Raw genomic sequence first — 16,105 nt, forward strand, 5'->3', positions numbered from 1 at the left:
GCTCTTGAGGTTATTACTCATGTTTACCACGTTAGAGAGGGAAAAACCCAGCAGGATAACATGCACGCATTCATATAATTTTAGGAACAAAGTCTTTATACAAACCCATCTTTTTGCTGTGCAGTATTTTCCAGTGTTAGGGACGTTTTTAAACATATAATTTTCCTTCATTAATTTTACTGCTGCTCCACCAAGAATCTCATTTCTGTGTGATGGGATATGTACATCTGATGGCATCGTTTTAAAAAGAAACTATCAGTTCTGCTCAAGTTCCCAACTACAATGGTATCTTTAACTCATCACTTATTTTCATATGATTTTTTAATCTATTGATCCAATATATTGAAAGGAAAACGTGTGGACACACAAAACCAGACCCTCATCTGAGCATCTATTTCAAACTGTGTGATCTAATGACTAACAAAAACGGATTTTCTCTTAATTTGTTTTACCAGAGTGTATTTAATGATCTGTTACCTAAATGACTACATCCAACTCCGAGCTGGCCGGGTGTCAGAATGGCAAAGTGGGAAGGGATCAGGATGGGGATGTGGCTTGGAACACAGCAGGTAGTGCCTGAATTGGTTTTGCACTGTACCCTAAGTCTGAGGCTCCAAAGCTAAAATCCATGTCAGGCCATAAATATAACCATAGAACTATGGAATGGCTTGTGTTGGAAGGGATCTTAAGGGTCACAGAACCATGGAATGGTTGGGCTGGAAGGGGCCTTAAAGATCACAGAATCATGGGAGAGCTTATTTTGGAAGGGACCTCAATGCCCCAGCAGAGGCAAGCCTTACTTACGTGACTGCATACTGTGCAAACGACAAGTACTCCACCAGAACATCCAGGCCTTTGTTTTCTTCATTCAAGAACTCCCTGACCCACCTGTTAGAAAAATCAGGAGACATCAGAGCATTTCACTGGGTTTGTGCAACTACTGGAGTTCTTTTCAGAGAAACTGGAGACACATCCATCGCAGGAAAGACACCCAGGCAGGAGCAATGGCAGCCAGGGTCAGATCTTAACACTAATCCTGCCTCCTCTTCTTAAAAAGTCGTGACCTATGGCTGTAAATGTTAGTCTGCCAACTATATAAATTAATCTGAAATTCAGAAAAAATGATTATTTTCCAAAGCTTTTAGAAACTTAAACATGTCAAGGTAGGTTTGAAATCCCACTCCCAGGCTGTGCAGGAGCTGTGAGCCCCAGCAGCAGGCAGGGAGCTGAGGGGGGGACCACACTGCAGTCAGGTTGGCTCCTCCAGCCCAGCACAGTGTGAGTTTGTTACCTCCAGCCTTCAGGCTTTCAGTCTCTTGCAGTTTACATGCTAAAATAAACAACTTGGCACCTCTCTGGCACATCTTCTGAAACACATCCTCCAGCCAGGTGAGCAAGATAAATAAACGTTGCCCTTGCCCATCCCATTCATTGAGCTGGTGCACTGCATGGGTTCCTCCTGCATGCCTATGAGCCATCAGAAAGCCTCACAATGTCTCATTTGGGATCTGCACATCTCTAGTGGGAAACCCTTTGTGCTGGAAAAGGAGGGAAGCAATGCAGAAACCAGCCCAGGGGTGCCATAAATGCCCTCGTTCCTGGCAACGAGGGCAGCATCCTGTAAATGGGTGTAAGTTGGCTGGGCACACACTGGGATCACAGCACAAAAATCAAAGAAACCACACAGCCAACACACTGAGGCTTCTGGTTCTGAGGCCCTGAGATGGATCCAGCCAGCAGAATGTAACCCTCTTCAGTGGAGTCTGAAGTCCCTGTGATTCTTTTACTTTTGCTATGTGAGAAGAATTTTCTGCTTTTTGAAAGCAAAATACTGGCAACATTACTCATGGCCAGGCTTCACAAACCATATTGTGTGAAAGCTATAAACCAGCATGTTTTAATATACATATTTTTATAGCTGCAATGCTATTACCATTGGAGAGCCAATTATTCAGACTCCTGCTCTGAGTTACCAAGGGCAAGCAGAAGTTGGTTGCAATCTTTTCATGGCCTAATGCAATGTGCATTAACCCCAGCACAAAAGGATCAGGGCTGCCCAGCCATCCCTTCCCTGGGCCCTTCAGGCTCCAACAACCAACCGGTGCTATCACTGCTCAGCATGCAAAGAGACATCCTCTGAAAGTCATCTACAAGCAGACGTAAATCCAGTGAAAGCAGAGGGCATCAAAACTTCTTACCCAATGTGGTTTGTTCGCAAAGAAATTTCCAGTTCTCGGAGTACTTGGGTAGACTCTTGGACTCGTCTCCTGAATTTCTGTAAGGGAGTGAGGAAGCAAAAATAGCTCTTAGGACTCCCACGATGCTATTAAAAATATCTGCATCTCAAACGGCACAGATTGAACAAATACAACGCTGGGGTAAGCTGAGAACCCTTTAAATCCTCAGGAATGAAACAACAATAGCCAGGCAGTCAACAAAAACAAATTCAGAAAAATAACTTCTGGTCCCATGCACATTTTTGAGTTTCCAAGATTAAGAAAATGAAAACCCTGTAGATAAATACACAATTCTTTACAGTACAAGCTTTGTTTCAGTACAAGTTTTGTCCACTGAGAGCTACAGTGTGTGGACTTCACCCTCAGCCCTGTGCTTTAATCTTGTTTCTGCAACTCTTCTGTATAATTAGCAAACTTGTAGGTGCGAGTTGATAATGAAACACACATGTGCTCCCATCTGCACAGTGTAATAATTTGTGCACCCAAAATAGCATCTGCAAAATCAGAAGCTGGAAAGAGGCCTTCAAATGGTAGCAGTGAAATGCTGGGCAGCACAAAGATGCTTGGTATCACCTCCACGTGAGAGCAGCAATGCAGCAGGAGTCCCAGGTTCAGAGCAGGCACTGGGGAGGCAGAGATCCTCTAAACACACACATTAAATGCCTCATCCCAAGCCAGGTGGGCCCCTGAATCCCCAGAGCCTGCAGCTGGGCTTCCCCAGAGCACAGCAGTCCTGCTCTTCTCCCAGCTGGGGAATTACCTGTGGTTTTCTTCCTGCTTTGTGCTCCCTGTGCTTGGAAGTGTACCAAAGCAGCCCCCAGGATGAGAGGGCCTTACTCTGACTTATCCTAACCCATCCACACATGTTATCCCAGAATAGTAGAAGTGAGTAAGAATGGAAGCAGATGGATAACGAGCATCACCCTGGAACTGCAGCATTTACAAACCAACTTGGTCACCATTAGAGCACACACAGATGTGATGTGCTGGGAAAGGCTGGTAGGGTTATGAGCTCTTAGGACACAGTGATGCTCCCAGGACTGTGCCCTGAATGGTTTGGATGGATTGAGGTGGGAATGGTGAAAGCCCAGGACTCGCCTCACCTTGATGGCCTACAGAAGGTTACCAGCAGCCCTTTTCATGAGGGCTGTGGCACAGCCCAGTTAGCACCAGTGGCTTACTGGGCTCAGAAAACCACGGGCGGCCCAAAATGAGTCTCACTGCGAGGTCCTGGTGGGCACAGGGCTCTGTTCATTTTCACTTTGAAATAGATGGCTGCAATCAGACCGAAGGTTTCTCTGCACGACGAGAATTAGCTCGGAGTACAAAAACCCAATGCCTACTCTCAGAGAGAGCTGATACAATATAGCCACAGGCAGTAAAATCTTACATCTCTAGAAGTAAGGGTAAAATAGTGATGTAGCAGGGGGCAGAGACAGGAGCCAGGGTACAGCACAGCAGAAATCCCAATCCCATGGGGTTTTTTTTGTAGCCACAACAGCAGTACTGCCTTACTGGCCCCTAGAAACCTCCAAACTGGAATTTCTTTTAAAATGTCTGATCTCCACACTTTTTCTGCGTCCAACCTCAGCTCAGACAGAAAGTCATTGCTTTCCTGGGAAGTCATCACGGTCCCAATGACAGCCCCAAGCACACAGGTAACAGCAGTGCCAGGAGAGACTTTCTCTTGGCCACGCTGGGAGTTACAGAATCACAGGATGTCCTGGGTTGCAAAGGCCCACAGTGCTCATCCAGTTCCAACCCCCTGCTGTGTGCAGGTCGCCAACCAGCAGCCCAGGCTGCCCAGAGCCACATCCAGCCTGGCCTTGGATGCCTGCAGGGATGGGGCATCCACAGCCTCCTTGGGCAACCTGTTCCAGTGCCTCACCACCCTCTGCATGAAAAACTTCCTCCTAAAAGCTGATCCAGCCCCAATGACAGCTATAACGGGGTATAATTCTCCCCACAGCATCTGCCCAGAGGTTCTCTTGGAAATCTTTCCCACTCGAGGCCCCGGCTGAGGAAAGGCTGCTGTTGGTACAGAATAATGCAACAAAAGGGAGAAACTCAATGCAGTTATTTTTAGGCTCCTTCAGTTTTGTCATGGGACTCTTAGAGCAGCATTAGGATAAGAAAGGCTTCAATGTGCGTTCAGCACAGAGCAAAGCCAAACACTAAACGAATTTCAAAAACCCTGCAGGAGAAAAACACAAAGACCCCTGTTCAGATTAAAAAACAAAACAAAACCAAACCCACATAACCAGCTACGGGCACGATTCAAGGTTTCCTTCTAAATGGTTTCCAGCTCCTTGTGGCAGCCTCTGACAAGAGAAGCGCTGTCGGAAGGCATTAATGCAGCCCCCAGGACAGCAGCGAGGAGGTGTGGGCAGCAGGGCAGGGTGCCCACCTCCTGTGCCTGCAGAGCAGGGTGCACTGCTGCCCTTCCAGCCCGCCCCGGCCCCAGCAGAGTGCCAGGATGCACATCTTACCCCAGGGCACTCAGCTCAGCTAATTGCACAGCAACACAAAGCAGCAATTGTCGGGGCAGCACAGAGAGCCAGCCCATGGCAGAACTGCTTGCCCTGCTGCCTTTTCTTTAGGCTGTTGTAACAATCAGCACAGGATACGAGCTGATGTCCACCGTGAGAGAATACCAAAGGTTCAGTGATGGTACTCTAAACGGGATGTGAGTTTATGCTCTTCTGAAATCCTAGAGGCTATTAGTAAGCCTACAGGAGTGGTGCAGAAGTGTCAGAAGCAGCCAGCCAGCTCTGGAGATGTTCTACAGAGAGATACAGATGGGGCTTCCCGATGGCTCTGCCAGCAGCAGGTGACTGCTGTGTGCAGTCATTCCATGTGCATGCCCACAGAACAAGACACAGAGCTGCAACATCCCCTCCATGGGGTGAGTGAGGTGCCATGGACATGGGATTTATCTGCCACCAGTACTGCCCACATGGGAAGCCAGACCTGGAGCACAGCTCAGCGACAATTTGTCAGACTGTTTATTGGAGCTAAAGATATTAAAACAATTTGTTTCATGTGTCAGATGGCCCTCTTCTTTGCAACATCTGTTCTGCTTTCTAAGCCACAAAAGCCGCAGTGTCTTCCCAACCTTCCTCTGCATTTTGTTACCTCTCCAGGACTTTTCTGAGAGCTCCATGGGGCCTTGCACACAAAGGCAGGAAGGAATCAGGACCCCAGGAGCTCCTCTTGCACGAACAAAGGACAGCCAGGAGGAAACAGGATGCTCCTCACCTTCCTGGTGACAGCCGGGTCCAGATAGCCCTTCAGCTTCTGGATGTACGTGTGTGGGGGATTCTTCACTTGGAACCTTTCCTGAAAAGGATGTAAGAATAAACATCAACCATCTTATAACATTTTCTGTATTTACTTATGATATGCATGAAGTGCATGCATACACGTACATATTTAAACAGAACACACACTATAAATATATACGTACATACCCTATATTCATCTATAATCTACACATATACCATATGCATGCAAATAAACCATCTTTACATGTATCTTGATTTTCTGAAATTTGATATTTATATTGGATGCATAAAAATATGGCTTACATATTCAATTACAGTTTTGAATTCCAGTTACAGACACAAACAAACACACCTGGGACTACAGAGCCTCTATTCAGCAGGAGCATGGAGGGCAAGAGAAGTGCTGCAGGAGCAGATAGTTGCCCATGCTGGATTGAAAGGCACCACCAAACAGAGCCCGGCCCCATCCCCTGCCCTTCAGCCGTGGGTCAGCACCACTCATACCCCCTCAGCCTTCTCTCCTTTGGGTGCACAGCCCCAGGGCTCTCAGCCTGTCCCCATCAGGAGGTGCTCCAGCCCCCAGCAGCTCTGCAGCCCTCCATGGAGCTGACCCAGCAGTTCCCAGTCTGCCCTGAACTGGGGAGCCCAGCACAGTGCACAGTGCTCCAGCTGTGCCTCCCCAGGGCAGAGCAGAGGGGAGGAGCACCTCCAGTGAAACATGAGTTAGCCTGCAAGGAGCATGCTGTGTCCATACCTGGTAAGAGCATTACCATAAGTTCTGATACTATTTGCATCCTGGAAGAATTTTAAACTATTCTGTCCTTTCTCTTGAGGAAAGGCCTCATAACAATTTCCTCCTGGTGCTACAGCTTCGCATTCTGTAACTGATACTTGAAACCCTCACATATGAGGTCAGGATGCAATTCTGCCTGCATTATCTGGATGTTATTTCCTACCAAGGCGCATGCTGCCTTGTACCAGAACAAACTGTCTGAACACCAAACTTGTTTCTGTCATTATCTTGCTACTTGCTGTAAAAAAAGCCATTTATCACGGTCAGAGAGGAAAAATGGACTCACAAATCTATCCTGGGGTCCAGCAGCCCCGAGCCATAGCTCCTTAAGATAGAAAGCAGACATTTCTGCCCTGTATTATAGCAGGATTGCTTCCTGAGCACCTTCAAAGATGGATGAGCCAAGCTGCAAGCCCTGGAACTTGGCACTCCCTTTTTATCTCAACAACAGCTCAGGAACCACAGAGCAGTGCGCCCAGGGTCAGCCCCTTCTCTCCCTTTAAACCCCAGGGAAATGAATACAATTTGTGGTGATGGAGGTGAGGAGGGAACATTTGGATCACCCAGCCCATAAGAGTGGGGGACTGGTTTCAAGAAGCCCAATCTAACTGCTGAGAGAGGTGGTAATCACTGCTACAGGCTCGTTATCTGGCTGGTGCATTGCCAGGGGGCCAAGGAAGCTCATGTGTTCACAGAACCTCTCTCTTCACTAGACTCTTCTATTCGTGAGCCTATATGACCATTGAGGAAATGTCACAATTGTGGTTAAACTGCTGCTAATTGGAAGTGCTGCCAGGGTGCTGGGAGAGCCAGGTGCAAGAGGCAGCGTGGTATCGCAGGGAGGGTGCAGATGGCTGTAAGGCTTCAGCACAGCTCCTGCCCTGCACAGAGAGCACCTGCTGCAACCCTGCTGCTTATGGAGAGAGACAACAGAGGCAGGAACCCAAGCATGTTGTCGGGGACTTCAGAATACAGAAGATTTAAGCGTAGAAAGTAAAACATCTGAAAGTATAGCATGTCAATATTCAAAGGTCTTTAACTGCTAGCTCGGTGTAACAGTTGGGATAGTTTCACATTTAGACATCCAGCTCCCCCAGGACAGAGCCCACCACGGCTTTGCAGTGGGCACGCACAGAAGTGATTCAGAAGTAATTCCATCCATTAACTCATTTTAGAACTCCTTTTCTCTGGCAGACAGACAACAGAAGCACTTTGCTCGGAACGAGGACACGTCCTAAGCTGTCACCAGAGCTTCAGGACCACCACTGGAGCTTTGTGTGAGCTCTGGAGGTATCCCAGCACACAGTACTGATGTCCCCCTCTGCAACTGAGCCATGAGGGTAGCAGTGTGCTTGCTGTTCCCAAGCACTGCCCTGGGGCTGCAGGAGGGCCGGGCCATCCTTGGAGGCAGCAGTGTGGGGGTTGTGGGCAGCAAAGGGACAGCTATGGGATCGATCCTCCTTTTGGGAAGCTCCTAATGCTACCTTGGCTCTGATGTGTTATACAGAATCCTCTAGAGAAGCTATTTTACTTTTTCAGGGTCATTTATTTCATTCAGGAATGGGGCATCATCTGCTGAGTGGCACAAGCCTTCCCAGCCCTGGGGTTAATAACTGAAGTCTTCAGCATGAACCACTTGAAGAGGCTCAGCAAGCAAGCCCAGCAGTCTGTGACGCAGATAGCACACACTTTTGTGTGTTTGTTTTCTTAAAACCAGCCATAATTATGTACTTGTGTAATGATCTCTACAGCAAGGTCATTAAATTTAACTGCTCATTATCACGTAGCAGAATTATTTGGGCCGAAGGACTGAAGCCTGCAGCCATCACCAGGTCCTACGCAGGGAAATGCTGGTCCTTTCCTCTGCTTCCTCAGCTCTTCCTTCCCTGAGGAGGCAAACCCACTGCTATCCTCCCCTAACCCTTAAGAACCAGAAATAACGAGCTAAAGCTGTTGCTTTTTCCCATCCTCTCCTCCTTTGGCAATCCATAACTGCTCATCGGCCAAATCTGCTTTCAAAACAAAAACGTATCAGGCTGTGAGTCTCACAGACACACAGTGCTTCCAACCCGAACTCACCTCCCCAAATTTCACCAAGCAGAAGGCAGGTGGCTGCATGGAGCAGAGCCGTGCAGACACAACACTGTCATAAATCCCAACCAAAAGCTGTTTTATCTGCGCTGTGCAGACTCGAGGCACTGCTGCTATCTGCAGCCTCGACACCAGAAAGGCACGGACCAGCAGTAACTGCCCTGCCTTTGTCCAACCACGTGGTATGGAAATTCATTTTGCAGAAATAATGGGCCCTTTCTTATTTAGAACCTGCTGGGGAACCTCAGTCCAAAGGCTGAAATGGAAGAGCGCTGCCCAATGCTGCAGTGAGCTGCTCTGTGCCTCCCTGAGAGGAATGAATGATGGAGAATGATTCAGGGACACAGCACTGCTCCCACGCTGTCCTGCATCAGCACCTTCTCCTGGTGGATCTGGTAAGGGAGGCCAGGGGTTTCACTTCAGCAGTGAGGAGGAACTGCTGGATTCCTGCATTTCCCCTTCCATGCAGTCCTAAGAAGAACTCGATACATCCCTTGTTCACCTCAATCTGGGAAATGTATTTATTCTGAAACCAGGAAATTGTGGCTTTTCCAGAGATATTCTGCTTCCAAAAACATTCAGGATGCTTTCTGTGTTAATGACATCTGTTATTACTGTTACCCTTGCTGGCTCATTCCGCTCTCAGGGCTCACACAGACCAGGTAAGCATTCAGTGGGTCTGACTCGGCGCTGCTGGGGAAGCTGTGTGCCATTTCCCTCTGGAAGGGTGTAAAAGCACGTCCAGGCTAGGCTGGGCAGCACAAGCTGCTGTGACCACTCTGTCATCATGAAGCTTCTGGCAGGATGGAGGGCCCAGCAATAAACATTTCTCTCCTCCTAAGAACATGATCTAACAACTCAGTGTCAGTGAAGACAGTCCCAGGGTCCCTCTGTGGTTTCCAGATGTTCTTCCATGGGCTATTTGGAGCACTTTGTTTCTGATGGCGAAACCTTGACACAGCACATTTCTGGGCTCAGGCTCACGGGCACCAGCAGCATTGCTCCTTGGGCACTGCAGGCCCAGGAGAAGCTACCACCACCCCTGTGACCCCACACTGGCCACCATCCTGCCAAACTGCCCTTCCTTCCTTCCTCTGGAAGGCACTGCTGGGAAAGAGCTCCAGCAGCAGCTCAGGGCTGGAAGTTCGGGTGCCACCACACTGCTTCCACCTTGGTGCTCTTCATAGTTACTCTCCATGCACCTCCAAGGGACAGGACACGATCTCCACCCCTGCCACAGCTTGCCATTAGAGGGCAATGAAGAACTTCCTAAGATGCTCACAACCTCTCCTCTCAACATTCGTGTCCCCCCAACACTTCAATGCACACAGCTGGACCGAAATGCCAGCAGTGCCACCAAACACTCCATGACAGTGGCTTGGCTCATCAAGCAGGGCACCTCATCTCCACTCCCTGCCTGGAAGTCGGCTGCTCACATCACATCCTCCAGAGCTGGTTTCATTCTTCTCCTCCTCCTTAGATGTATTCCTTGTTCATCGACCCAGAGAAGCAGGGAGCAAGCTTATAGGGAAGCTGCAGCAAAGCGTGGATGACTTACAAGGACAAAGGAGAGAGAGCACCATCCTGGCTGAGTCCCCACAACCAGCACTGCAGCCCCTGCAATGGCTCACCAGAAAGCACATCCACCTCGTCAGAGCAGATACAAAATTCATTATTATAGAAAACAGCAATCAAAGTTTGCTTCCTCTCTAACAGCTTACGTTCCATACAGAATCTATTTCTAGAAGTGTTTGCAGCCACGTACCATAATTACACGGACAGATATAAATATTTCACACACCATATGCTGTGCTATGGTGCTGTTACAGACACCTGCTCAATGCTGCTCCAATCCTCAGTGGCTGGCGAGCACCCAGCAGGGACATGGGGCAGCTGCAGCAGATTGCAGACTGCAGCCCTAAGCACATCCCCTGGGACAGTGGGACCCTGGGAAGGGTGGATTTGGTAATTGGATTTCATTGAAGGCTCTGCCACTGTAATGGGTATAGAGGAAGTGTCCCACAAACCTATTTACAGGACACTCCTAACCTCACAGCATGACTATGCCTTCTGCTGAACCATCATCCTGGTACCTGTACTGCCATCTCAAGGAAGCATCCCACTCTTTCAGCCCTGGATCAATCACTTTCATTAGCAATCACTTTGAAGTTTATGGCAGATTTTGCTGCTGGCTCACAGATGCACACCCCGCATTTCACATGCTTCATTTTCTCTAAAGAATGCTGTTTCTGCCCATTTGTTACAGCAGACCAACCTGTTAATTGCTACACACTGCTGCCAAGCCTGCCCCGCACAGAGCTGTGCATGAGGGATGCCTCAGCATATGGTGCTGCTTAATCCCAGGCTGCTGCTCAGGCTCTGGAGGTGAAGGGGAGTTCAGGCTGCATCGCCATTTGTCTTTCACTGAAGGTGACAGCTACGGCCATATGGGGCAATGGCTCAGGACAGGGAAAGCCATGCACCCAACTGCATCAAAATCACTCACTGACATCACACAGCTTACTTACAAGGTGAGAACCCATCCACTGCACACAGATTCCACGAGTTTGTTACCAACAATGGAGCAGGAGGCCAAAGAAACGAGCGTCAGAAACCACACAAATGCTCATCTCCAACAAGGTGCCCTTTTAGGGTCCTGCACTGACAAACCCCATGCGTGTTCCTAACGAGGTGTGTGCCATCAGCCCCCCAACCACCTCACCTGGTCGCAGATGAGCTCCCACTTCTTCTCATTGTCGTACTGCCGCAGCAGCCGGGCTTTGTCAGGAGGCAAGTTCATCGCATTCTGCAGGGAGAGAGAAAGGAGCATCAGGTAGTGGTAGTTTGGGAGGCAGCAGATGTGGGTGAACTGAGGCAGCAGGGCTCCACTCACCCTCATCGTTTTATGCGAATTCCTATTGACAGCATTATTCAGAAATATTTCCTCTCAGCATTGCCTTTGGCCCCAGAAGTGCCAGCAATGCCTCTCATGCTGCAGGATGCACTGGGATGCAGCAGGAGCCTTCCAGTCCTGAGCACACTGATACAGCAAGCACCCAGTGCTGGGCACTGCACAAGGCTGCTCTTCTCCAGACAAGGTCCTTAAAATCCATTTCATTCTATTTTAACAGCAGGATGCTGTTCAGGTTTCCAAATGTCACCAGGCGCAGCCCTATTTGGTTTGCAGTGATGCTGGAGCTGGGAGCACACCTGCCCAACACAACACAGTGCAGGACAGCCCAGCTGGGTGCCTACCCCTGGGCAGCTCTCTGAAGCTATTTGCACAGCACAAGGAGAGCTCTGCAAGCACCACATCTCGAGAGCCTCCTATCAGCAGGGTGCAGCACAGGAAAGCCACATGCCAGAGCACGAAGCATCTCTCCAGCTGCACCTCACATATCTCACTCTGGGACACAGGCACCTGCTGGCCCACCCCAGGCCCTGCTGCCTTCCCACCAGACCTCACCACCTCCACCAATGGATGAGTGTCACCCACTCCCAGAGCTTTTCCACCACTCTGCTGCTGCTCTTCCTGAAGCTTGTTTTCTATCAGATAACAAATACTCTTCTCTTTGCTCATCTGTGCTGTCATGTCGATAGTATTTACAGGCTGTGATGCTATCTGCCCTTGATTCCCCTCTCAGTCTCTCGCCATACACCTTATCAGTTCTGCTTATCATTTTAATGCACTCCTTGGTATTTTTCCTGGGGCTTTGTCAAGTGCCATTCCTTACCTGTGACGATGCAAACATATTTCAGAGCTCCACTGGGCCTAAGCTGTTTACCTGCAGTGCGTGCCCTGTCACACTGTGATCCTATTCCACCTCATCAGCTCACAGACCCAAGCTGGTGCTGGGACCAGAAGCCAGCCCGAAGAGCTCTGCAGAGCCCAGTTACTCTCTCCAGCTCCTTGAAAGGAGGTTGGAGCAAAGTGCAGGTCATCTCTGCTCCCTGGTAACAGTGATAGGACAAGAGGTGATGGCCTCACATTGCACTAGGGGAGGGTCAGGTGGGTATGAGGAACAATTTCCTCTCCAAAGAGCAGTCAGGCAGTGGCACAGCTGCCCAGAGAGTGGTGGTCATCATCCCTGGGGGTGTCCCAGAGCCGTGGGGATGTGGCACTGAGGGATGTGGGCAGTGGGAATGGGGAGGGTTAGGGATCTCAGAGGTCTTCTCCAACCTTAACAATTCTGTGAGTGCAGCCTGAAGGATGGAAACAAGGCCCAGACAGCGATTTGGATGAACGTACTTCAAAACAGATTAATTCTGATTTCATTCTGAAGTGTGAACTCCCCCACTCTGCATCTCTTGCATCAGCAGCTATGGCACAGAAGGCTGCTCCATCGCCTTGGCTGGACCCTTCTGCTTGCACAGCTTTGGCTCCCACTACAATTAACCACACATATTTGCAGTCTGTATTTCTTGCTCCCCGCAGCCCGGTGAAACGACTCCCAGGCGTCTCTTAGCCACTTCCAGGTCCTCTGGTTAGGGGCATCACACACAGCGGCACTTTCTGGCTACCTGCAGGCCCAGGGCTGCCAATCTCCCACCTTCCCCCTCCATGCAGCTCAGGCTCGGAAGCCTTTGGCATTCAGCTCAGCAGCCACAGCTCGATCCTGTCTGCAGGGGCCGATTCCCGGCCATATTCTGGCTCCAAGCACACATAACTTCTCTTTTTCCCCACAAATTCCAAAGTTATTCATGTCTACTGTCCACGTGCCAAGTCATATAGGTAAGGTTTCCATTTCGTTTGCTCTGGACTGGCATTATAAAGCTACAACTTCATTTAATCACAGTAGCAGATGGAAAACCAGGGGGAAATACTAGCAGGCCCACAAAATATTAAATTGCCTAAGAGTTAAAAATAAAACTAGCAGCGCATCAAGGAAATATACACATTCAACCTATTGGACAAAGCCCAGCTCCATCCAATTCAGCACCCCAGCAGCATCCCCAAGCTACAGGGAGGCACTGCACCCCCAGCCCGACCCAAGCCACCCCAACCTCTCCCAGCTGCCATGCAAGGATAGAACTCAGCTTCTTCTCACTTATTCTTCATTTTAATGACAATGTACAGGCTTATTGTTTTGGAAAACAAACGTGGCAGCATCTTGAGTGACTTAAAAGCATAAGCGTTGCTAATTAATGGCATTAAGCTGTTGCTCTTCCTTGCTAATCTTATGATCTTTAAGTCTAAATCCTTTTTATTTATGAATCATGACATTAACGTGCCAGCATCAAACAGGACAGGCTCCTCCTAATCCATCCGCTCACAGTGCATCAGTAAGCCAATTACAGCACATCCATCCCCAAAAACAAGACGTTGCCACCAGCCTCTGAGCACAGAAAACCATTTCCTACTCATAGGAGCTTCCAGAGGAGCCGTGGCCAGCAGCCCGAGGACACGGCCATCCATTCCTTTGGGTGGGTCACTGAGAAGAGCCCTGGGGACAGCAGGACAGCAGAGGAAGCACCCAGTGCCCATTGCAGAGACCGCTGCCATCTATCACACAGAGCCCCACACACGCCCAGCAATGCATCCCCTGAATTCCAGCAGCAGCCTAGGGCAGGCATAATGCAAGTGGAGGAGAACGCAGACCCACGTAGCTTCCCACAGCTGCAATGGCAGAATTAAACCTCAATTAACGCCAGCTCCTCTCTGAGACATGGCAGAGCAGCTTATATTCCCGAGCCCTAATTCCCAGCTCACTTTCTCCTCCTTTCCTTCCTCTGAGTGGGATTATTTCCGACCCACACAGCCACAGGAGAGAGGAAAGCAAACCTTTGCACGTTTTTGGCTTCACGGGAGCATCGATGGAACAAAGCTTCAACAATATCCTTGGTCTCGTTAGATTCAGATTAAGTGGAGCCCTGCTCATTTCCTCACCTGCTGACTCTCTCACCTGGAATTTCCCAGCTCACAGTGGCACTCCCTGCAGGCTCTGTGCACAGCACTTGGTGACTGCTCCATCTCTGCTGCCTCCACAATGATGAGCTGCACCCTTCATTTTTTCTGTGTTACGGTCATGACTGTTTTATGGCACTGCCTGAACTGCTGCAAGCTTTTATAATGTCTAGTGAGTTCTTACAAAGTAAATCCAAAATTGGTCCATAAGTCAAATCCATACCTCCCAACCTGTAGAACTGAGAAAGAACAGGCGTCCTTCCAGCAGGGAACCCTGCAGGTCAATGAAGCTCTGCTGCAAACTTCAGACTTGCCTACTAAGGCAGCCCTCTGTACTGTGGTACAGCGTTACAATTTAACTCCAGGATCCACAGTAAAAGAACCCTTCATGTTCCTGTGTAACACTGAAATTCAGCTTTCTGTAACTCTGCATGGCTTCACTTCTCAGTCCCGCTACGGTGTGTTTATTTAGGAAAGCCAGAGGCCAGTGAGGCAGCTCTGGGTGTGCTGACTTTATGAGGAATCCATGCAAGGCTAAAACTATATCTACTTATTGTTCTAATCCTCCTTCTCCCCCCCCCTTTTTTATTTTTCCTTATTAAACCATTCTTTGATCTAGAAGCCCAGCACACAGCACACAGATGCTCCCAGCAAGGCAGTTGTCCCTGCAGACATCCGTGTGCAGGGCTGGGACTGAGTGCAGGACTCTCATTTACACACCTGTGTGCACCCCAGGACTTCTCAGCAACCCCGCATATCCTACCTGACATCGTTCATTGCTCCCTCCTCCGTGGTCCCCACTGAAGCTGCTGTGCTGCTTTGCAGATCACTTCTTTGCTTCATCAGCAGTAACATATGCATACTGATTACACACTATCCTAACCTGAGAGCTCTTGGAGATGTGAATCTCATACTGCTCTACTGAGACCCCTGCTAGCATCAGCACTGCACAAACAAGAGCAGGGTTGGGATGCGTTTCACCACGCACACATGGGAATCCTATGCAGACAACTTGTGCATGTTTTGGGGAGCCCAGCTCTTTCCCAGTACTCCCAGCAAGCGCTGGGAGCTGCAGCTGCAGCCCCAGGGCAGGAGCAGAGGTGTGAGCCAAGCCGGGTGCTGCTGACATTCGCTGCTGAAATTCCATCTGAGAAGCATCTCGAACGTGTTGGTGGCCAGCGACTGCTGCTCTCACCACAGGGCTGTTTATACCATTCAGAAATTCAGACCCAGACTAATACTTTTCAGATTTCGGAAAAGCTGAAACCTCATTAATTCAACACTGAGAAACCTTTTCACGCTGCAAAAGCCCCAGAGCCCAGCTCACAGCTGACTCACCCATCCGGGAAGATCACCGCCTCACTGCTTTACTCACTCATTCAAATGCACTCACCACTGATAAGGCACACCACAGAATCCAAAATTAAAGAGCTTTCAGTGAAATGTCTGGGAAAGTGCATTCCAGCTCCAGCCTATGCTCACGTCTGCCAGGAGCTGGGAGCCGTAGCATAGCAGCATGCACCCAGCTGCTGGGCACGGTACATCGGGACGTGGTGGGAGATGCACAGAGGAGATGTGCTGGACATCTCATTTCTACCACTGCCATGAAATGCTGTCCAGAGCAACCCACCTCCTTCTGCCTGTAGGCTTGCACCTTCCTGATCCCCTGCCAGCACATAGCAATGCAAAACAGAAGGTGAAGGCTGAGCACTGGGACAATCACAGTCTGCTCCCAACTTGCTGATGGGTTTTTCCTCTTACAATTTATTAGTTTTTATCAGCTTTATAAAGATTC

General features: G+C 49.3%; 1 protein-coding gene across 8 annotated transcripts in view; it reads right to left on the minus strand.

Moving 5' to 3' along the window:
- FMNL2 (formin like 2) overlaps nucleotides 1-16,105 on the minus strand; it is a 107,470-nt gene that overhangs the window by 45,206 nt on the left and 46,159 nt on the right. For all 8 annotated transcript variants that reach the window (XM_090143459.1, XM_090143461.1, XM_090143456.1 and 5 more), the window contains exons 2-5: nucleotides 11,128-11,211; nucleotides 5,496-5,576; nucleotides 2,199-2,275; nucleotides 805-888 (exon numbers count right to left, since the gene is read on the minus strand). In XM_090143459.1, coding sequence (XP_089999585.1) covers nucleotides 805-888; nucleotides 2,199-2,275; nucleotides 5,496-5,576; nucleotides 11,128-11,211 — 326 coding nt within the window. The remainder of the gene's footprint in view (nucleotides 1-804; nucleotides 889-2,198; nucleotides 2,276-5,495; nucleotides 5,577-11,127; nucleotides 11,212-16,105) is intronic.

The sequence above is a fragment of the Phasianus colchicus genome, chromosome 7, assembly GCF_987193195.1.
Source record: "Phasianus colchicus chromosome 7, bPhaCol1.hap1.1, whole genome shotgun sequence".
In the NCBI taxonomy this organism is placed as follows: Eukaryota; Metazoa; Chordata; class Aves; order Galliformes; family Phasianidae; genus Phasianus; species Phasianus colchicus.